General features: G+C 39.7%; 4 protein-coding genes across 4 annotated transcripts; all 4 read right to left on the reverse strand.

Moving 5' to 3' along the window:
- Positions 1–1,194: 1,194 nt before the first annotated feature.
- LOC143112676 (protocadherin beta-15-like) lies at positions 1,195–3,597 on the reverse strand. The gene has a single exon (XM_076274948.1). The coding sequence runs from the start codon at positions 3,595–3,597 to the stop codon at positions 1,195–1,197; it is 2,403 nt and encodes an 800-aa protein (XP_076131063.1).
- A 1,720-nt stretch (positions 3,598–5,317) lies between these two features.
- LOC143112677 (protocadherin beta-16-like) lies at positions 5,318–7,753 on the reverse strand. The gene has a single exon (XM_076274949.1). The coding sequence runs from the start codon at positions 7,751–7,753 to the stop codon at positions 5,318–5,320; it is 2,436 nt and encodes an 811-aa protein (XP_076131064.1).
- A 2,450-nt stretch (positions 7,754–10,203) lies between these two features.
- On the reverse strand, positions 10,204–12,960 carry LOC143112679 (protocadherin gamma-A12-like). The gene is made up of 2 exons (XM_076274950.1): positions 10,484–12,960; positions 10,204–10,209 (listed from the first exon to the last, which is right to left on the reverse strand). Exons 1-2 carry the CDS (start codon positions 12,905–12,907, stop codon positions 10,204–10,206), a joined length of 2,430 nt encoding a protein of 809 aa, XP_076131065.1. The 5' UTR covers positions 12,908–12,960.
- Positions 12,961–14,612: 1,652 nt separating this feature from the next.
- Positions 14,613–17,051, reverse strand: LOC143112680 (protocadherin beta-16-like). The gene has a single exon (XM_076274951.1). It carries the CDS (start codon positions 17,049–17,051, stop codon positions 14,613–14,615), a length of 2,439 nt encoding a protein of 812 aa, XP_076131066.1.
- Between the last annotated feature and the right edge of the window lie 1,607 nt (positions 17,052–18,658).

An 18,658-nucleotide genomic window follows, 5' to 3' on the forward strand; every position in this document is an offset into this window, starting at 1 on the left:
TTTCAATTGTCTATCATATTAATATCCCAGAAAAAAAAACAGAACTGCAAGATTTTATATGTTAGGGTCGGCTTCATAAATATTGTTTACTTTAAGTGGATACTGACCATTTATTCATGTCTTTATGCTGTGATGAACATAGAAGCTGCAACATGCAGTTCCGCGCGCACGCACATACACACATGACACGAGCCTTTTTCTCACAGTAACAATAATTATATTATGCACACGTTGTTTGGCAGTGTAAGTATTAAAAACACAAGACTAAAGTTATAAAAAGCCAATAAGCCGCACAGTCAAATGTTTCACAACAGAACAGACAACCGGTCGCTGTCCACTAGTGTGGTGCTGAAACTGTGCGCGTAAGAATATTACGTTTAGCAATTGAAACATTGCTACTTTGCAGAAGAGTGCGAAGGAAAGATAGAAAATAGCAGCGGCAGAACAGAGTAAGGGGTGGTAAGGCTCCATGAAACATAATTCAAGAATAAAGATAGGAGATATCTCTGGCGCACAAAATATTCTCTGTGCAGTTAAATCAAGCCACGATACCAATAAAAGAAATCAGGAAACGTTCATACAGGATGTATATGTACCAAATCTCCAATAGAGGATGTATATGTACAAAATCTCCAATTAAAGCATTATTTCACATTCACAAGGCCATTATAGACATTGTCAACTGGGGTCTGTAGAAACATTTTCCATAATGTTTAATTTGGTTTCAATTTAGTTTTCTTTAGTGTGACACTGGTGAGAAGAGTGTTTTCAAGGCCAGTGCAATGATGAGTCTACTACCGTACTGAAAACAGCCACTACACCATTAGTTTAGAGTGCTCCCTTAACCTTGTAGCATTCAACATTTAGGATCAAATAAAATCACTTCTCAAATTAGCCTTAGACTCACTTCAATATTGCATATGGAAGTGGAAATGTGGACAAAAGGAACAAACTCACTGCTGTTGTATTCAAACAATCCACACACTTATTATGGATATGTTAATTTGAGTAAAGCCAAAAAAATGAATGTTTAGAATGAATACGTATATGTATTATTTACAGGGAAACTTGAAAATAAGCACAAACACAAAAAAGCACCTTCAAAAAGAAGCCAAATCTCTAGCTAATGTACTCATCTAACTGTAGTAAATATAATTTAAATATAATTGAAAACAATTCAAGTCAGAAACTATCTTAAAATGGGCTTACCAGAGTGGAGCATTTAGATCCATTCTCAGTGAAGTCAAGGGAAGTGAAGTTCAGACAGTCACTGTTGTCTCCTGGACTCCTCTTCAGAGTGGTGCCAGAAGGCAGAGTGTTGTCATTGTAGGATGTTACAAACTTGAAGTCACTGGTACGTGACCCTGTGGTCATATAGGCATCATAGTTGTAAGCACTACGGAGAGTTCCAGTTCCATCAACATCTGCATAGTTGGGAGGTAAATATGCACTGGGAATGGCTACTGCTCCATCAAACAACAGTCTGGGCTTTCTCCTGTGGCAAATCCTTATGGCCACAATGAGAATGATGAAAGTGAGGAAAAATGTGGAAACAGACACCAGAGCAATGATCAGATAAGATGTGAGTTTAGAATTGCTCTCCTCATAAGACATGTCTTTCAGTTCAGGAACTTCAGCCAAGTTATCAGAGATGAGTAAATATACGGCACAGGTTGTAGAGAGAGAGGGCTGTCCGTTATCTTTCACTGAGATCGCAAGGTTCTGCTTCATGCTGTCAGATTCAGAAATGTCCCTCTGAGCCCTGATCTCTCCACTGTGGAGACCAATAGTGAAAAGTCCCGGATCAGTCGACTTCACGATCTGATACGACAGCCACGCATTCTGTCCTGAGTCAGCATCAACAGCGATCACTTTGGAGACCAGCGAGCCAGAAAGAGCAGCTTTAGGAACCATCTCAGTCATGAAAGAGTTTCCTTCTGGAGTAGGGTATAATATCTGAGGAGAGTTATCATTCTCATCTGTTATGAACACACTCACAGTCACGTTGCTGCTGAGTGGAGGAGAACCATTGTCTCTGGCTACAACCTGAACTTTGAAGCTTCTGAACTGCTCATAGTCAAAGGCCCTCACAGCATGGATCACCCCTGTGTCTCCATTAATGGATACATATGAGGAGACCGGAACACCATTGACCTCACTGGGCAACAGAGAGTAGAACACTGTGCCATTCTGTCTCCAGTCTGGGTCTCTCGCAGTAACAGAACAGACAGAGGAGCCAGGCTTGTTATTCTCAGTCACATATGCGCTGTAGGACTGATGTTCAAATACAGGAGGGTTATCATTTACATCAGAGACAGAGAGATGGATTGTCTTGGAGGAAGACAATGGTGGTGATCCTTCATCAGTAGCTGTAATTGTTACATTATAATCACCTACAAGTTCACGGTCCAAATCAGCTGTAGTAACTAGCGTGTAATAGTTTTTAATAGATGGATTTAACTTAAAAGGAACATTCTGCTGAATGGAACAACGGATTTGTTTATTTCCCCCTGTATCTTTATCCTGAACATTAATAATCCCTATTTCACTTCCTGGGGCTACATTTTCAGGGATTGGCACATTAAGTGATTTGATGTATATCACTGGAGCATTGTCATTAACGTCTGTGATCTCTATATCAACTTTGGCGTTGGATGCCAACCCTGCACCATCTTTGGCCAAAACCCTTAATTCATAGTTATTTTTGTCCTCATAGTCTATAGTTCCAATTACTTTGATCTCCCCAGACACTTCATCAATAGAGAACAGTCTAGCTGCTTTGTCAGATATATGACTAAATTCATAGGTTACCTCACCATTTGCTCCTTCATCTGCATCTGTGGCAGTTACAGTCACAACAACAGTACCCAAAGGAGAGTTTTCGGGTAGACTGGCTTTATAAACGGTTTCACTGAATACTGGAAGATTATCGTTTGCATCAAGCACAATAACACGTATGACTGCTGTTCCAGACCTTTGTGGAGATCCTCCATCACTAGCAGTAAGCAACAATGTCACCTCTTGCTGCTGCTCCCTGTCAAGCTCTTTATCTATAACTAATTCGCTGTATTTTCTTCCATCCGAATTTGAATTTACAGCTAGGACAAAATGGTCGTTCCTCTCCAGTGAGTAGCTTTGAATTCCGTTTCGCCCCACGTCGGAATCGTGCGCTTCATTCAGTGGGAAACGTGCGCCTTTATCAGCAGATTCCCTGATTTCCAATCTGATCTCACTCTTCGGAAAACGAGGTGGGTTGTCGTTTATATCCTCAATCTGCAGTGTAATCCTATGCAATTCCAAAGGGTTCTCCAAAACGAATTCATAGTTTAACGAGCATGATGGCTTCGATCCGCAGAGCTCCTCTCGGTCTATCCTGTCTGCAATAACAAGTTCTCCTCTCTGAAGATCAAAAACGCGTTTTTCATTCCCTTCCATATCTACCCGAGCTTTCCGGTCTGATAGTCCTTTAATACCAAGACCAAGATCCTTGGCTATATTGCCAAATACCGTGCCCTTCTTCATTTCTTCTGGTACGGAATAGCTCAGATCGCCATTGCAAGTACGCACAGACACAGCAATGAATGCAATCCAGAACATCGCACCAAAATGAAAAATCCGCTCTGATTTCTTCATGTTTTCCAAAAACAATTTTGTTCAAAAAGAAGCTAAATGCCAATGATTGTAACGTAACAAAAAAGAAATGTCGACAATTCTCCTTTAATATTAGACTATCACGTCTATTGTCGCTTGCTATCATGGACACCCTATAGGACTCACTACTATAATATTAATTCAAGGGGTGTTGATGCGCTTGTAAATGGCTAAAGTTGGTAAATAGTGCCTCTCAGAGTATTTTTGGTGTACTGCATAAATGATCAAACTACGCCTTTGGAATCACACTGTGGTCCTCCAAACCAAAGCATTCGCGCTCAACTTATGGCTGCAACAATTTCACATTCAAACAAACAAACAAAACAGCACATAAATATTATTGTTTTCTACTTGCAGTACACTTGGGTGTGATTCATCTTAAGAGCAAAACGTCTTCTAAAGGCAAACGAATCCTCTGTAGCAGATGCTGTGAAGTCTGTTATTCTGTCTATAATTTCTGCATGCAGTGTATTTCTCCCACAATTCTGCTGTAGTTTCAAGGGCAGGAAAGAATTTAATTATATTTTTTGCATGCATTAAACTGTATTCCTCATTCTACGCAGACACAGTATCAATTTGCCAAACTGTTTCAGCATTACTGGAAACAAAGCATGATCGTTCTAATAAAAACAAAATCAGAATCTGCCATCAGAAAAAAATTAAAAGACATGTTATTCCACTGCATAGATAACTGCTGTCTGAAATACTAACATAAACAGAAAACAGTAGAACGCCATCTAAAACACTCTAAACCAACTGCTAGAAAGAAAGACATGGAGCATTCCCAAAAAGAGTGTAAGAAAACAAAGAGAATTGCTCTGATGAAGTATTTCTGGACAATACAAATAGACAGGCAGACAACGACAAATCAATAGAGCTGTACAGATTAACAAACGGACAGATAGACTACACAGATACACTTCAGTTTCAAGAAAGTGAAATATCAACCACGTGTCAGGCATGTCAGACTGTACTGCCTACTCCAACATACATGGTCTTCCAGTCTGACAATCTATTAGGTTACCACAAAGGTAAACCCATTACTGACATGAATGTGTATTCAAACTGCAGAGTGCACACCAACACTCTCCTCCAACAATCTCCTACGTATTTATGCAAAGAGGTGAAAGAACATCTTGCACAGACAGTAGAAAAACATGGCATCACACAACCATTTGGTACTCTTTCACTGACGTCCGATATTGTCTGAGGAATCTTTTAGCACAGACAACGATTTCTTTCTGAATAGCTTTCTTTCTGAGCCGGCAGGATAGCAAAAGAAAAACTACATAGTCTCTGATTTGATGGGTTAAATCAAATATGAACACATGATACTATGCTGCGGCAGAATAAAGAAGATAAATCTGAACCCATTTCATCAACACTGGCAAGGCCTACAACATCAACCCATTAGTGAAAAGTGTCAATCTTTAGTCTTTCAGCTAAGATCCATCAGAAGAAATGAAAAATGTACTTAGCATAGAAAAATCTTTAGTTCTCATTCTCAGTTCTTATTTAGGTAAACATATTTGAAATTCAGTTGTTTGTTTATAATGCAAAGAGTTTGGACGAAAAGGAAAGTGAAAGGAAATAGTGACTTCTACTAGTTCCTTAGGAAGTGAAAACTTATTTTAAAAAGCTGTAATTAAGAAACATGTAGAATATTTCAATACATATTTACCAGAGTGGAATACTTAGATCCATTCTCAGGGAAGTCAAGTGAAGTGAAGTTCAGACAGTCACTGTTGTCTCCTGGACTCCTCTTCAGAGTGGTGCCAGAAGGCAGAGTGTTGTCATTGTAGGATGTTACAAACTTGAAGTCACTGGTACGTGACCCTGTGGTCATATAGGCGTCATAGTTGTACGCACTATGGAGAGTTCCAGTTCCATCAACATCTGCATAGTTAGGAGGTAAATATGCACTGGGAATGGCTACTGCTCCATCAAACAGCAGTCTGGGCTTTCTCCTGTGGCAAATCCTTATGGCCACAATGAGAATGATGAAAGTGATGAAAAATGTGGAAACAGACACCAGAGCAATGATCAGATAAGATGTGAGTTTAGAATTGCTCTCCTCATAAGACATGTCTTTCAGTTCAGGAACTTCAGCCAAGTTATCAGAGATGAGTAAATATACGGCACAGGTTGTAGAGAGAGAGGGCTGTCCGTTATCTTTCACTGAGATCACAAGGTTCTGCTTCATGCTGTCAGATTCAGAAATGTCCCTCTGAGCCCTGATCTCTCCACTGTGGAGACCAATAGTGAAAACTCCCGGATCAGTGGACTTCACGATCTGATACGACAGCCACGCGTTCTGTCCAGAGTCAGCATCAACAGCGATCACTTTGGAGACCAGCGAGCCAGAAAGAGCAGCTTTAGGAACCATCTCAGTCATGAAGGAGTTTCCTTCTGGAGTAGGGTATAATATCTGAGGAGAGTTATCATTCTCATCTGTTATGAACACACTCACAGTCACGTTGCTGCTGAGTGGAGGAGAACCATTGTCTCTGGCTACAACCTGAACTTTGAAGCTTCTGAACTGCTCATAGTCAAAGGCCCTCAGAGCATGGATCACCCCTGTGTCTCCATTAATGGATACATATGAGGAGACCGGAACACCATTGACCTCACTGGGCAACAGAGAGTAGAAAACTGTGCCATTCTGTCTCCAGTCTGGGTCTCTCGCAGTAACAGAACAGACAGAGGAGCCAGGCTTGTTATTCTCAGTCACATATGCAATGTAGGAGTGCTCTGCAAATACAGGAGGGTTATCGTTCACATCTGACACAGAGAGATGGATTGTCTTGGAGGAAGACAATGGTGGTGATCCTTCATCAGTAGCTGTAATTGTTACATTGTATTCTCCTGTAAGTTCACGGTCCAGTTCTTCTGTAGTAACTAGTGTGTAGTAGTTTTTAATAGATGGATTTAATTTAAATGGAACATTCTGCTGAATGGAGCAGCGAACCTTGTTTTTTCCCTCATCATCTTTATCCTGAACATTAATAATCCCCACCTCTGTTCCTGGGGCTACATTTTCAGGAATAGGCACATTAAGTGATTTGATATATATCTCAGGTGCATTATCATTTACATCTGTGATCTCTATTTCAACTTTGGAATGTGATGCCAACCCTGCACCATCCTTTGCCTGAACTCTTAATTCATATTCATATTTATCCTCATAGTCTATTGAGCCACTCACTTTGATCTCTCCAGTCACTTCATCAATAGAAAAAAGTCTGGCTGCTTTGTCAGATATGCGACTGAATTCATAAGTCACCTCTCCGTTTGCTCCTTCATCTGCATCAGTGGCACTTACAGTAACTACCACTGTACCTAAGTGTGAATTTTCAGGTAGACTGGCTTTGTAAACATGTTGGCTGAATACTGGTCGATTATCGTTGGCATCAAGGACAATAACATGAATAACGGATGTGCCTGATCTACGGGGAGAGCCTCCATCACTGGCTGTAAGCAACACAGTCACCTCTTGCTGCTGTTCCCGATCAAGTTCTTTGTCCAAAACCAATTCGCCATATTTACCTCCATCCGAATTAGACTGCACATCAAGGGTAAAATGTTCGTTCTTTTCTAATGAGTAGCTTTGAATTCCGTTTGCTCCAACATCCGAATCGTGCGCCTCATCCAAGGGAAAACGCTCGCCTTTATGGGCAGATTCCCTGATTTCCAGTTTGATCTCACTCTTCTGAAAACGAGGTGCATTGTCATTTATGTCCACAATCTGCAAGTTAATCCGGTGCAATTCCAAAGGGTTCTCCAAAACTAATTCATAATTTAACGAGCACGACGGCTTTGATCCGCACAGCTCTTCGCGGTCTATTCTTTCTGCAATAACCAGTTCACCTCCCTGTAGATCAAAAAAACGACGGCCATTTCTTTCTATTTCTATTCGAGCCTTGCGATCGGAAAGTCCTTTGATACTAAGACCAAGGTCCTTTGCAATATTTCCAACTACTGATCTTTTCTTCATCTCCTCTGGTACGGAATAGCTCAGATCGCCACTACAAATGCGCACAAATGCAAATAATGCCATGCAGAACGCAGCACGGAAATGTGAAATCCCTTCGAATTGCTTCATTGTTTTATCACAAAATCGTCTTCACACCTTATATCTTCGCTGAAGACCAACGAAAGCGTATTTTCTAATGGAAAGTAGCGTTACATATGTTGTGCCCATGTATAATATGGATTTGCTATTGAATACTAAATGAAGGGGTGGGCACGTATTTGGTAAAGAATAAAATGGGTAAATGGCGCCACTCGGAGTACACTTTGACATACTGCAGACATCCTGAAAGGATGCATTCAGTTTGACTCAGTTTAGATCTGCAACATACTATTTCATCATAGTTTTATATTACTAGAGCTCCAGAAATAAAAAGTTATACTATATAATCTTGTTATGACTGCATGTAGTAGGCTAGACCTTTTTATTTGATGCATTTGGGCTAACCGTTTTTGAAGTGCTGTAGTTGGAAGCTTCGATGCATCTGAATACCCTTCCCTGCTAGACATGGTGTTTCCAGGCAAGCCCACAAAAAACGGCAATGACCTTAAAATACAGTGTAATTTTGCCACAGGTTCTCTTTTTAAAACAAAATCCGGTTGAACATGTACAAGTCATAGTTGACGCAAGTTATAATGTGCACAAAATCTATCTCTGTGCCAAACTGTTTTAGTATCACTGCCTATCTTAAATTATGCTTTTAAAGAATAACATTACCAGGGTTCCCACTCTAAGCGAAATGTAAAATTCCATGACTTTTCCCTGACTTTCCTTGACAAAAAAAACCCCTGAATTTCCATGACCTATATAATGAAGGGTACAATATATACCGACCAAAGATTTCAGAACATTCGTGTAGCATTCAAGAATCTTTTACTTTTTTAAAGTTGGGCTAACTACTCAAGCAAGCAGTAAAGCTAATAACCAGATATACACCAATTCTGAGTGGAAATATATTTGCTGTTAATGTATTTTGGCAAGTACATTTTAAACTGACCCTAACCCTAGGAAACAAAATTCCCTGATATTCCATGACTTTGCCCCCAAAATGATATAACTCCTTGACTTTCAGTCTGGAATAGATTTTCCAAAATTCCATGACCTGTGGGAACCCTGCATTACCCAAGATTGCCCCAATTGTATACAACTGCTGGTGCAGTTTGAAATCATCTATAAATATACATAACATCTGATACAACAAGTTTTAAGTGGTTGGTACTTAGGTAGACTACATTTTACAATTTAAAAACATGAGACAAGAAAGACAAACAGACAGACAGACAGACAGACAGACAGACAGACACAAAGATTGATAGATAGGCACTACTAAAACAGAGAACTAGGCTACTATACTTTTTCAACCATAGTCTTTCAGTCTGATGAAATGTTGCATTACCACAATGTTATCCTTTTCACTATCCTACAGTATGTACCTTCCTGGGCATACCCATATCCCCCTACACACAACGGGCAGTGGATGAGACATACAAGATTAGTAGTTGTTTTTCTCAAAGAGCAAAGGAAAAAGGAAATGAATGAATATTTCTTTGCATACAGGAAAACTAGCAACACATTTAATAAACAATTTACAACTATGAAGTCACAGTAGTCTTACACTGTGTGTGAAGTGTTTTGTTGTTTTTGTTTGTTTGCCCAGTTTTGTTAAAACACACAATAGAGTTCTGTGTTTAAATGTACACTTTAGTATCCCAGTTGTGAGACTCATTCTCAATTCTATCATATTCTTTCTGAATATGGTGTTTACATGAACACAGAGAAATCTGGTTCTTTTGGAGTAGGCTGAGCCTATGCCTGCTAGCATAGCCGGATTTCTCAAAACTGGGATAAGGGCTTGTCCATGGTTCTGAAATCGGGATATGATGTTCACATGCGCAAACACAAAATCTGAAAACGTAAAAATGCGATCATAACCAGGATACTCAATGTCCATGTAAACAATGAATGAGGTTAAATACATGCCAAACCATCCCCATTTCCTGATAAATATATCAACAAAGCCTCCAACTCATCACCAATTAAAATAATATAGAATCTAATAACTTTCACAGTTAAGTCTGTTATGTTTCTACCCTTATGGCTACTAATTTGGAAATTCTAGAAGGATAAGTGTTAATCACAGGAAACCCCAAAGAATATTTTTCTCAACAAAGTACTGCTTATTTCTCAACAAGGAAAACAAGTTATAAAACTGTGTTTGAATGTGTTTAAGTGTTTGCATGTAATAGGATAGAATGTTTTTCTGAAAATATGAGCAAATGTTTCCACATTCACTTTCACGATACTCCATGATCCCATGAATATAATTCAGTGATTTCACAAATGTTTTATGATATTAAATAAAATCATTTTAGGGAGAACAGTCTCCCTAAAATACTGAAAAGCCATTGGATCACACACTCTCCTTTCTAAAAACAAAGCAACAACACTGAAGAAACCTAAAACAGCAAGAACCACATGTCATAAACCCACAAGGCTGAAGGCAATGGCATTATTATAGACAATCACAGCTAATATGAAATGAACAAACAAGTCAAATATCTCTGAGTATTTAGATATTCCTGAAAATGCAAAGAAACTAAAGATAAGCCTATATCATAGGGAAGGAAACAAACTGTGATATCGGCACATTTCACCAAAAAGGAAAACAAGTCTGGAAATGGAGTAGCTACAAAGTTAAACTGAAAGATTGTGCTTGAAAGGACAGCAAACATTGCACATTAACTTCCTTCGGATAAAGTGATAAAGAGAAAGCACAGACACAAAACAAATATTAAACTTTACCAGGGTGGAGTATTTAGATCCATTCTCAGTGAAGTCAAGGGAAGAGAAGTTCAGACAGTCACCATTGTCTCCTGGATTCCTCTTCAGAGTGGTGCCAGAAGGCAGAGTGTTGTCATTGTAGGATGTAACAAACTTGAAGTCACTGGTACGTGACCCTGTGGTCATATAGGCGTCATAGTTATAAGCACTATGGAGAGTTCCAGTTCCATCAACATCTGCATAGTTAGGAGGTAAATATGCACTGGGAATGGCTACTGCTCCATCAAACAGCAGTCTGGGCTTTCTCCTGTGGCAAATCCTTATGGCTACAATGAGAATGATGAAAGTGAGGGAAAATGTGGAAACAGACACCAGAGCAATGATCAGATAAGATGTGAGTTTAGAATTGCTCTCCTCATAAGACATGTCTTTCAGCTCAGGAACTTCAGCCAAGTTATCAGAGATGAGTAAATATACGGCACAGGTTGTAGAGAGAGAGGGCTGTCCGTTATCTTTCACTGAGATCACAAGGTTCTGCTTCATGCTGTCAGATTCAGAAATGTCCCTCTGAGCCCTGATCTCTCCACTGTGGAGACCAATAGTGAAAAGTCCCGGATCAGTCGACTTCACGATCTGATACGACAGCCACGCGTTCTGTCCAGAGTCAGCATCAACAGCGATCACTTTGGAGACCAGCGAGCCAGAAAGAGCAGCTTTAGGAACCATCTCAGTCATGAAGGAGTTTCCTTCTGGAGTAGGGTATAATATCTGAGGAGAGTTATCATTCTCATCTGTTATGAACACACTCACAGTCACGTTGCTGCTGAGTGGAGGAGAACCATTGTCTCTGGCTACAACCTGAACTTTGAAGCTTCTGAACTGCTCATAGTCAAAGGCCCTCAGAGCATGGATCACCCCTGTGTCTCCATTAATGGATACATATGAGGAGACCGGAACACCATTGACCTCACTGGGCAACAGAGAGTAGAACACTGTGCCATTCTGTCTCCAGTCTGGGTCTCTCGCAGTAACAGAACAGACAGAGGAGCCAGGCTTGTTATTCTCAGTCACATATGCGCTGTAGAACTGCTCCTCAAATACAGGGGGGTTATCATTGATATCAGATACACTCAGATGTATTGTTTTGGAAGAAGACAGTGGTGGAGTGCCTTCATCAGTAGCCATAATAGTAATATTATAATCACTGACAAGTTCACGATCAAGTTCCGCTGTGGTAACTAGTGAGCAATAATTCTTAATAGATGGAGTTAATTTAAATGGCACATTTTGCTGAATAGTGCAACGGACCTGTTTATTCCCCTCTGAATCCTTATCTTGCACATATATCATGCCCACCTCTGTGCCAGGCAAAGCATGTTCCAAAACATGATTCTTGAATGACTTCAGAAATATAACTGGCGCATTGTCATTGACATCCACAATATTTATAACAACCTTGGCAGTAGAGGCTAGTCCAGCACCATCTTTTGCCTGAACACGTATTTCATGTTCCCTTTTTTCTTCAAAGTCAATGGGTCCAGTTACTTTAATTTCTCCACTTACTCTATCTATTGAAAAGAGCCTGGCTGCTTTATCAGATATACGATTGAATTCATATGTAATCTCGCCATTTGCTCCTTCGTCTGCATCTGTTGCACTAATTGTAACAATTACAGTGCCTAAAGGTGAGTTTTCAAGAAGATTCGCCTCATATATTTGCTGAGTGAAGACTGGCAAATTATCGTTAGCATCCAAAACAGTGACATGTACGGAGACTGTCCCAGATCTCTGCGGTGTACCCCCGTCAGTAACAGTGAGCAGCAGAGCTAGTTCCTGCTGTTGCTCACGATCCAGCTCTTTATCTAAAATCAATTCACTGTATTTTCCACCATCAGAATTGGAATGCACAGCTAGCGTAAAATGGTCATTCTTCTCCAACGAGTAGCTCTGTATACCGTTTCGGCCTACATCAGCGTCATGTGCCTCATCTAAAGGAAATCTTGCACCTTTATCTGCAGATTCTGCTATTTCTAGTTTGATCTTATCCTTTGGAAAAACAGGTGAGTTGTCATTTATGTCTTCAATGTGGAGAGATACTTGATGTAGTTCGAGTGGATTTTCTAATACAAGTTCGTATTTCAGATTGCAAGATATTTTAGATCCGCAGAGTTCCTCGCGATCAATTCTATCAATGATAAAGATTTCGCCAGTTTGTTGATTTATGTCGCAAAAGCGTTTGTCATTGTCCTCTGTATCCAAACGAGACTCGCGGTAAGAAAGACCCTTTGCATCAAGCCCAAGATCCTTCGCTATATTTCCAACCACATATCCTTTCTTCATCTCCTCTGGAACCGAATAGCTCAAGTCGCCATGACATACATGAAGAGAGACAAAGATCCATGCCAAATTAAAAATCCACGACGAGAAAACCTTGTTAAGTCCCATGACATCAACGTGTAATGTGTCTCTGAAGAAATAAACAAAACATCCAATTCAATTGAAAACTATCAATGTTTACGACGAGCTTCTATATAATAGACGGTCTCCTCCTAAGGTTTTCAGAGACCAGCCTTTCTGGATATAATCGCAGTATTAATATTAATGTAGTGGGAGGCAGGCTGCTGTTAAAAAGAAAGACTAGCCAAGGGCGACACTCTGAGTACTAAACCCGAATTGCAGGCTATAGAAATAAACTGAACTGAATCTCTCACTGGTTAAAGAATAACCTTTAAATTGTATATCATATTAATATCCCAGAAAAAAAAACAGGACTGCAAGGATTATATGAGTTAGGGTCGGCTTCATAAATATTGTTTACTTTAAGTGGATACTGACCATTTATTCATGTCTTTATGCTGTGATGAACATAGAAGCTGCAACATGGAGTTCCGCGCGCACGCACATACACACACGACACGAGCCTTTTTCTCACAGTAACAAGATGCCTTTATATTATGCACTTGTTGTTTGGCACTGTAAGTATTAAAAAAACAAGACTAAAGTTGTAAAAAGCCAACAAGCCGCACAGTCAAATGTTTCACAACAGAACAGACAACCGGTCGCTGTCCACAAGCGTGGTGCTGAAACTGTACGCGTAAGAATATCACGTTTAGCAATTGAAACGTTACTTTGCAGAAGAGTGCGAAGGAAAGATAGAAAATAGCAGCGGCAGAACAGAGTAAGGGGTGGTACGGCTCCATGAAACATAATTCAAGAATAAAGATAGGAGATATCTCTGGCGCACAAAATATTCACTGTGCAGTTAAATCAAGCCACGCTACCAATAAAAGAAATCAGGAAACGTTCATACAGGATGTATATGTACACAATCTCCAATACAGGATGTATATGTACAAAATCTCCAATTAAAGCATTATTTCACATTCACAAGGCCATTATAGAGATTGTCAACTGGGGAATCCATGTTTGTAAAAACATTTTCCACAAATGTTTAATTTGGTTTCAATTTAGTTTTCTTAAGTGTGACACTGGTGAGAAGAGTGTTTTCAAGGCCAGTGCAATGATGCGTCTACTACAGTACTGAAAACAGCCACTACACCATTAGTTTAGAGTGCTCCCTTAACCTTGTAGCATTCAACATTTAGCCCTTAAAGGAGTACCGTCACACCGGTGTGACGGGAATGTTTAGAAATGAACGTTCTAAAGAATATCTGGGTTCATTGAATTCAACATAGAATTTTAGAACCTTCAATTGTTGCGGAACTTAGAACGTTCAAAAACCTACACCTTTAAGGGTTAAGATAAAATAAAATGACTTCTCAAATTAGCCTTCAACTCACTTCAATATTGCATGGGTATGGAAGTGGAAATGTGGACAAAAGGAACAAACTCACTGCTGTTGTATTCAAACAATCCACACACTTATTATGGATATGTTCATTTGAGTAAAGCCAAAAAAATGAATGTTTATAATGAATACGTACATATATTATTCACAGGGTAACTTGAAAAAAAGCACAAACACAAAAAAGCAAAAACACCTTCACAAGGCACCTTCAAAAGGAGGCAAAATCTCTAGCTGATGTACTCATGTACTCATTTAACTGTAGAAAATATAATTGAAATATAATTGAAAACAATGCCATTTAAGAGAATTGGGATCAAATAAGTAAGCAAGTCAAAAACGATCTTAAAATGGGTTTACCAGAGTGGAGCATTTAGATCCATTATCAGGGAAGTCAAGAGAAGTGAAGTTCAGACAGTCACTGTTGTCTGCTGGACTCCTCTTCAGAGTGGTGCCAGAAGGCAGAGTGTTGTCATTGTAGGATGTTACAAACTTGAAGTCACTGGTACGTGACCCTGTTGTCATATAGGCATCATAGTTATAAGCACTACGGAGAGTTCCAGTTCCATCAACATCTGCATAGTTGGGAGGTAAATATGCACTGGGAATGGCTACTGCTCCATCAAACAGCAGTCTGGGCTTTCTCCTGTGACACAATCTTACTGCAATGATCAAGATAATAAAAGTGAGGAAAAAAGTGGAAACAGACACGAGAGCAATGATCAGATAAGATGTGAGTTTAGAATTGCTCTCCTCATAAGACATGTCTTTCAGTTCAGGAACTTCAGCCAAGTTATCAGAGATGAGTAAATATACGGCACAGGTTGTAGAGAGAGAGGGCTGTCCGTTATCTTTCACTGAGATCACAAGGTTCTGCTTCATGCTGTCAGATTCAGAAATGTCCCTCTGAGCCCTGATCTCTCCACTGTGGAGACCAATAGTGAAAAGTCCCGGATCAGTGGACTTCACGATCTGATACGACAGCCACGCGTTCTGTCCAGAGTCAGCATCAACAGCGATCACTTTGGACACCAGCGAGCCAGAAAGAGCAGCTTTAGGAACCATCTCAGTCATGAAGGAGTTTCCTTCTGGAGTAGGGTATAATATCTGAGGAGAGTTATCATTCTCATCTGTTATGAACACACTCACAGTCACGTTGCTGCTGAGTGGAGGAGAACCATTGTCTCTGGCTACAACCTGAACTTTGAAGCTTCTGAACTGCTCATAGTCAAAGGGCCTCACAGCATGGATCACCCCTGTGTCTCCATTAATGGATACATATGAGGAGACCGGAACACCATTGACCTCACTGGGCAACAGAGAGTAGAACACTGTGCCATTCTGTCTCCAGTCTGGGTCTCTCGCAGTAACAGAACAGACAGAGGAGTACGGCTTGTTATTCTCAGTCACATATGCGCTGTAGGACTGATGTTCAAATACAGGAGGGTTATCATTTACATCAGAGACAGAGAGATGGATTGTCTTGGAGGAAGACAATGGTGGTGAGCCTTCATCAGTAGCTGTAATTGTTACATTATAATCACTTATAAGTTCTCGGTCCAATTCAGCGGTTGTAACTAGTGTGTAATAGTTTTTAATAGATGGATTTAATTTAAAAGGGACATTCTGCTGAATGGAACAACGGATCTGTTTATTTCCCCCTGTATCATTATCCTGAACATTAATAATCCCTATCTCACTTCCTTGGGCTACATTTTCAGGGATTGGCACATTAAGTGATTTGATGTATATCACTGGAGCATTGTCATTAACGTCTGTGATCTCTACATCAACTTTGGCGTTGGATGCCAACCCTGCACCATCTTTTGCCTTAACCCATAATTCATACTCATTTTTGTCCTCAAAGTCTACTGTTCCTATCACATTGATTTCTCCAGTCACCTCATTAATAGAGAAAAGTCTAGCTTCTTTATCAGATATGTGACTAAATTCATATGTAATCTCTCCATTAGCCCCCTCATCAGCGTCAGTAGCACTTACAGTCACAACCACAGTACCTAACGGAGAATTTTCAGGTAGCCTAACTTTATAAACGGTTTCACTGAATACAGGAAGATTATCGTTTGCATCAAGGACAATAACACGTATGACCGCAGTACCAGACCTTTGTGGCGAGCCTCCGTCATTAGCAGTAAGCAACAATGTCACCTGCTGCTGCTTTTCACGATCAAGCTCTTTATTTAAAACCAATTCACCGTATTTTCGACCATTCGAATGCGAATTCACATCTATGCGAAAATAATCATTTTTCTCAAGGGAATAGGTCTGTATTCCGTTTCGCCCCACGTCGGGATCGTGCGCCTCATCCAAAGGGAAACGTGAACCCTTAACGGCCGATTCCCTGATTTCCAGTTTGATCTCATTCTTCGGGAAACGAGGTGGGTTGTCATTTATATCCTCAATCTGCAGTGCAATCTGATGCAATTCCAACGGGTTCTCCAAAACTAATTCGTAGTTTAAAGAGCATGACGGCTTTGATCCGCACAGCTCCTCGCGGTCAATTATTTCTGCAATAGCCAGTTGTCCTCCCTGTAGATCAAAAAAACGTCGGCCATTTCCTTCCATATCTATTCGAGCTTTGCGATCCGATAGACCTTTAACACTGAGACTAAGATCCTTTGCTATATTGCCAAACACCGTCCCTTTCTTCATTTCCTCTGGCACGGAATACGTGATATCGCCATTACAAGTGCACAAAAACACAACAATGAATGCGGTCCAGAACCCAGCATGAAAATGCGAAATTCCCTTAGATTCCTTCATCTTGTTGCCACAAAATTCACTATTTATGATGATGCAATATAATATCAAACAAGCTGTGTCACGCAACTAAAATATATGTTACTTCTAAAATGAAAAGTTCGGTGTTAGGCTACCATACAAAAGCTTTTTGCTGCGTGTGTCGCGTTCATGGGTAGCCTTAACTCTGAATTATAATATTAAATCAAGGGGTGTGGACGCGTTTGTAACTGACTAAAATGTGTAAATGGCGCCACTCTGTGTAGTTCTGGCATACTGCATACTGCATCGAAAGAACCCTCAGAGTGACACCATTTTCCTGTGTGGGAAATCCTAAATACTACTACTGTAATTATAGGTCTGATTTATTTAAACAGAGAGAAACACACAAACACTCACATGCAAGCACATTGATTTTGCATTGTGATGGTTGTCTAAAGCAACTCTTTTTGGTTGATTTTAAGTGTGCTACTGTAGTTTGGAAAGGCTGTAGTGGTCCATCCTTTAACTTCAACCGTCCTAAACTAATGACAATCCAATCCCCTGCTGCATACCATGAACAATTATCACATACTTCAACTAATGTATTGCATTATTTAATCACACAATTGCTAAATATGAATATGCATTACTTTTCGAAACAGTTTTAGCTTTCAGCATTACTGCCAATCATACCTGGAGTTCCTAAAATCTACACATTCAGGAAAAGGTCAATTGGGATGTGATTCCTGATTGCAGACATGCTGTCTAAAGTATTAACATGGGACAAAGTTTACACAGCCATGCTAAAGTTAAATAAAAAGAGGAATTTAAAAAATTAAATTTTGGAAACTGATCTTAATGCCTTAATTAAAAAATGAGGGGAAAATCCAACCTTTAGGGACACCAATTTTCTCAGAATAAATAATGTATTGTAAATAAATAAATGCCCTTTCTTAAAATGCAGGGGGCATCAGTATACAAACCCCTATGTTAAATTCCCACTGAGGCAGGCAGGATTTTATTTTTTAAGGTGAGTTATTTCATGGATCCAGAATACTATCCCCCTGATAAAGTTCCCTTGGCCTTTGGAATTAAAATAGCCCCACATCATCACATACCCTTCACCCATATCTCACGATTGGCATGGGGTTCTTTCCATAAGATCATCTCTGAATGCAAATCAAACCAGCTATTATGGTAACTGAAATAAAACCATGGCTATCATCACATACCCTAGAGATTCTTCAAAAAGAGTGCAAGAGCAACTGCACTAATCAAGTCATCAAAGGATATACAAACCAAACAATAAACAATATAGATCAAGAAAAAGTGGGATACAAACACAATTATTGAAGTTGGAGTTGAAGTTATTCCAACATGCATGGCCTTTTAGTCTGATGAACTATTCTAAAATATTAAACACATCTCCATCACAAATCTATATTCCAAAATGTGTTAACTGCCTCCTACTCACAGTACTTAGAAGACATAATCAAAATTATGCTTCTCTGACACAGCCTAAACATTGATAAAATGTTATGTATGTGTTATGGATGTTATGTCCTGGCAAACATCAATTCTAATATTATCTGAAGAGGCTTCAAGCATAAATGTTCTCTCCGGGTTAAAATGTATGAAATAGAAGAAAC

The sequence above is a fragment of the Alosa pseudoharengus genome, unplaced genomic scaffold, assembly GCF_046254945.1.
Source record: "Alosa pseudoharengus isolate Yale_2024_CS ecotype anadromous, Long Island Sound unplaced genomic scaffold, YU_APseudo_1.1 YU_APseudo_1.1_scf_8, whole genome shotgun sequence".
In the NCBI taxonomy this organism is placed as follows: domain Eukaryota; kingdom Metazoa; phylum Chordata; class Actinopteri; order Clupeiformes; family Clupeidae; genus Alosa; species Alosa pseudoharengus.

Bases quoted from the DNA above. Each gene is read 5' to 3' on its own strand.
- LOC143112676 (XM_076274948.1), bottom strand. From the start codon at position 3,597: ATGTTCTGGATTGCATTCATTGCTGTGTCTGTGCGTACTTGCAATGGC.
- LOC143112677 (XM_076274949.1), bottom strand. From the start codon at position 7,753: ATGAAGCAATTCGAAGGGATTTCACATTTCCGTGCTGCGTTCTGCATG.
- LOC143112679 (XM_076274950.1), bottom strand. From the start codon at position 12,907: ATGGGACTTAACAAGGTTTTCTCGTCGTGGATTTTTAATTTGGCATGG.
- LOC143112680 (XM_076274951.1), bottom strand. From the start codon at position 17,051: ATGAAGGAATCTAAGGGAATTTCGCATTTTCATGCTGGGTTCTGGACC.